We start from the raw sequence: 3487 nt of genomic DNA on the forward strand, positions 1-3487 counted from the left end.
GTATTTGTCGGGTGTGCGTGCGTTGTGTATAAGGTGATAGGGTGTGTTTAGTGTGACTGATTGGGTCGTGTTACCTAACACAGAAACAGTAGGTCGTCGATTACACAAAACGGGTATTAGGAAAAGTACAATCCATTGTGGGTGTCACATCAGAGAATATCGACGGGCCATTGGAGGCTTTGGGTGATTGTCCCCAACAACACCCGGAATCGTATGTTCAAATTTGAACTCCAGCTTAAATTTGTTCTATTGTCTGTTAAGCTATGTATTTGGTTTGATAATGTTGATTACGTGTTCACGTGTTGGCAATTGGCAGTCCGGATTGTGCTGTTATGGTATGCTTCATCATACGGCAGTACGCAAATAACGTGGAGATTGAAGGTTCAATGGATGGGATGACAGCCAGTGCGTTCAAAGCAGAAATAGTTAAGGCATTCATCAATGATCCACATAGAGGGCTATGAAATCGGTCTCTGCCCTGACTGATTTGGTGGAATGCATAAATTAGCTTAAATTTTTGTTTTTGTTTTTTTTTTTGCTAAACATGGAAATGTTTTGTTTATGTGGTAGTGATTTTTTGATGGTCCACTAGTTGCGTGTCTATTACTGGAGAAACACAAAATATTTTACAGCAACATTGGGAAACATGGGCAAAATCAGGATGGCTTTTTTGGCAGGGTTACTAAATGTTAATGAATTTTGCGCGTGTTTCGTTACATTGTGTTTGTGAATGATGTTAGTTATGGGTTTGACATATTGTAATGTGTATGTGTTGGATATGCTGAAAAATGAGTAATGTGGTTCGCTTTGGGTTAATGTGTGTAGGTGTTCTGGGGGAAAAGTTGTACGTAGGATGTTGTAGAGGCGGTGTATTTTAATGTGTAGTAGGTAATACAGTCGTACTGTGGTTAGGGTTGATTGTGTACTTGAATGTATGTAAGTGTTTCAATTAGATGACATGCGCAAGTTGGAAGTATCGTCGTTCGTCGTTCGTTCGGTTTGCAGCGTAGTTATTGTGTTTAGGTAGGGGATGGTGTTAAACCCAAAAATTGAACTACAGGATGCTACATTGAAGTTGAAACGTTTGTGTTTGAAAATGTGTGAAATTTTTTGCTGTCAAAATTTACTTGGAAAACATGTTAATTGTTAACTTAATGCATAATACATGTAACTTTCAAGTGATTCGTCCAGCACCACGAACAAGCAAAAAAATGTTTATAACATGTTAATGTATCAGAATTGGGTGTAATAGTAAATGCACATCACACATCGTAACTAGTGGTGAGGAAAGAAAATGTTTTTGGCTAATGTGGTTTTGGAAAATTTAATCAAAATGTTAAATGTAGTGGCAGGTGGTAGGGCAGAATGCGCTTGTGAAAATGGGGTGAAATGTGAAAGCAAACCCACATGTACGATCCATATGCAGTTATAATGTCATGAAAACGTTGTGAAGTCGGAATTTAAATCAACGGGAAAAAAGGTTGTAAAAAAAGAGAAAATGTACGAAGTTCAATGAATTAGGAAAACACCCGCAAAACAGACACAGGAAATAAACTTGCTGTAACATGACTAAATTGGCTCCTTGTAGGTCTTCCTATTGTGGTTGCCAATTTTTCCACACCGACCACAACGGATCCGTTGCACAACCTCGCCCTTTGATGGAATTCGTATACGTTTCGGCCTGCCAGGCAGACGCTTCACCTTTGGGGGCGCTATCATAAAATCGTTGGGCGTAAATGCTTGCTTCTCAACAGTTGGAATCGGAAAAATTGTTCCGCTATACGAAGCTTGAAATTCGTCAATATGATAGTACGTTTCAATAGAATCGTATATATTCCGTCCACTATTACGGAAAGCGACAATAGCATGAGAACACGGAAACCCATTCAGCTGCCACTAGAAACATGAACATGATCGCCTTGCCACATCAACCAAAACAGAGGGTTGACTATGCACCTCGTCATTAGTCTGACTAACACTACAGCCCCTACTGTCATTATATGCCGTGACCAATTTCTTCTCCATTTTCGGGCATAATATGCCGGTCCACTCCCTTGCCTTGACTCTACACTCCACCATTTGTTCCATTATTTGACCCCTAACCATGTCGACCAACCTAGTAATTGGAAGATGACGCGCCTCTCGTATCTAGTTGTTAAAAGTTTCAGCTGCGCTCGACCACATCTCACCGTAACTTTGCCCCCTGAAAAAGGATAATAACATTGAACACAAATTTATTTTAAAAAAAACAAACTGCTAAGCATGTTAGAGTGTGTAAGAAATTGAAAAAAATTGAAGCCATTAAAGTACTACGCAGAACGGGTACAATCAAACTTACATGAAATACGCATTAGCCCAATGGGATGGATGCAAGTCTTTCAAGAAGTTTTCAATCACAGCCAGGCTACACTCTTTCAACACCTCTATTTTTTTATTATAAGATGGTATAGTAGGGGCATAAGCACATTCTCAGAGCTTCCACATCAACCCAACTTTACGAGATGCATTAACGTATTTCATTCAATCTCTCAAATTCATTTGAAGATGTAGCAAACAAAATACGTGGTGTGCTGAAGGAAAAATAATTGGCATAGATTGTAAGAGACCCGCGTGACAATCTGATACGAACGTCAACGTACGCCCGTCACCCATGACTTCTTTAAGATTCCGTAAAAACCACTTCCAATTTTGTTGATTTTTGGAATCAACAATTGCGAAGGCCACCGAAAACAAGCCTGCAAAAAAATAGTAGACAAAGGCATAATTGGAGTACACATCTGAAATTTTGCGTACAGTACATATATATGTAAAAGATTCATAAAAAATAATCGGAACTGAAATGTGACAATTGTTTTTCTTAGCAAAAAATAAAGGAAAAAATTTGATATATCACCTTTATTGCCATCTTTCGCGGTAGCAGCTAACAAATTCCCCTTGAATCTGCCTTTCAGAAACGTGCCATCCACAAAAAGTAACGGCCGACAATGGTTGAACCCATCTATACATGCACGAAAGGATATAAAATACCGAACGAACTTCCCAGTTTGTTGGTGAAATTCAAGGTTAATGTAACTGTTTGGGTTCTTTTCCATAACGGAATCACTATACCACCTAAGTTGGTCGAATGACATAGCGTGATCCCCATACACTTCACCTCTCGCTTTCTCAACCCCTAACCACGCAACCCGGTAACTAGTATCCAAACCGTAGTCATTTTTCATATCGACAACAATGTCCGTAGGACACGTTAGTGGCTGAGCACGCACCTGATCTGCGACAACGCTTGAAACCAAATCGGACCCCGTACGTGGGTTTGTATGTGTTCAAACAGCAGCTCCACAATTGTGCACACTATCTAACTTCTTAACGCATAAAATCCCATTCGATGACAACACCCTCGCATGCACTGACCATGCGCATCTTGTGGACTCTGCAAACTTACAAACTGCCGTAATGCGAACTGAATCATTCTTCAAATACTTGAATT

General features: G+C 39.7%; 1 protein-coding gene across 1 annotated transcript; it reads right to left on the reverse strand.

Moving 5' to 3' along the window:
- Positions 1–1569: 1569 nt before the first annotated feature.
- LOC145791728 (uncharacterized) lies at positions 1570–3221 on the reverse strand. The gene is made up of 3 exons (XM_082872151.1): positions 2894–3221; positions 2563–2735; positions 1570–1896 (listed from the first exon to the last, which is right to left on the reverse strand). Exons 1-3 carry the CDS (start codon positions 3219–3221, stop codon positions 1570–1572), a joined length of 828 nt encoding a protein of 275 aa, XP_082728277.1.
- Positions 3222–3487: the final 266 nt, after the last annotated feature.

This window comes from Camellia sinensis, chromosome 5 (genome assembly GCF_055761805.1).
Source record: "Camellia sinensis isolate YWXY chromosome 5, ASM5576180v1, whole genome shotgun sequence".
NCBI lineage: Eukaryota > Viridiplantae > Streptophyta > Magnoliopsida > Ericales > Theaceae > Camellia > Camellia sinensis.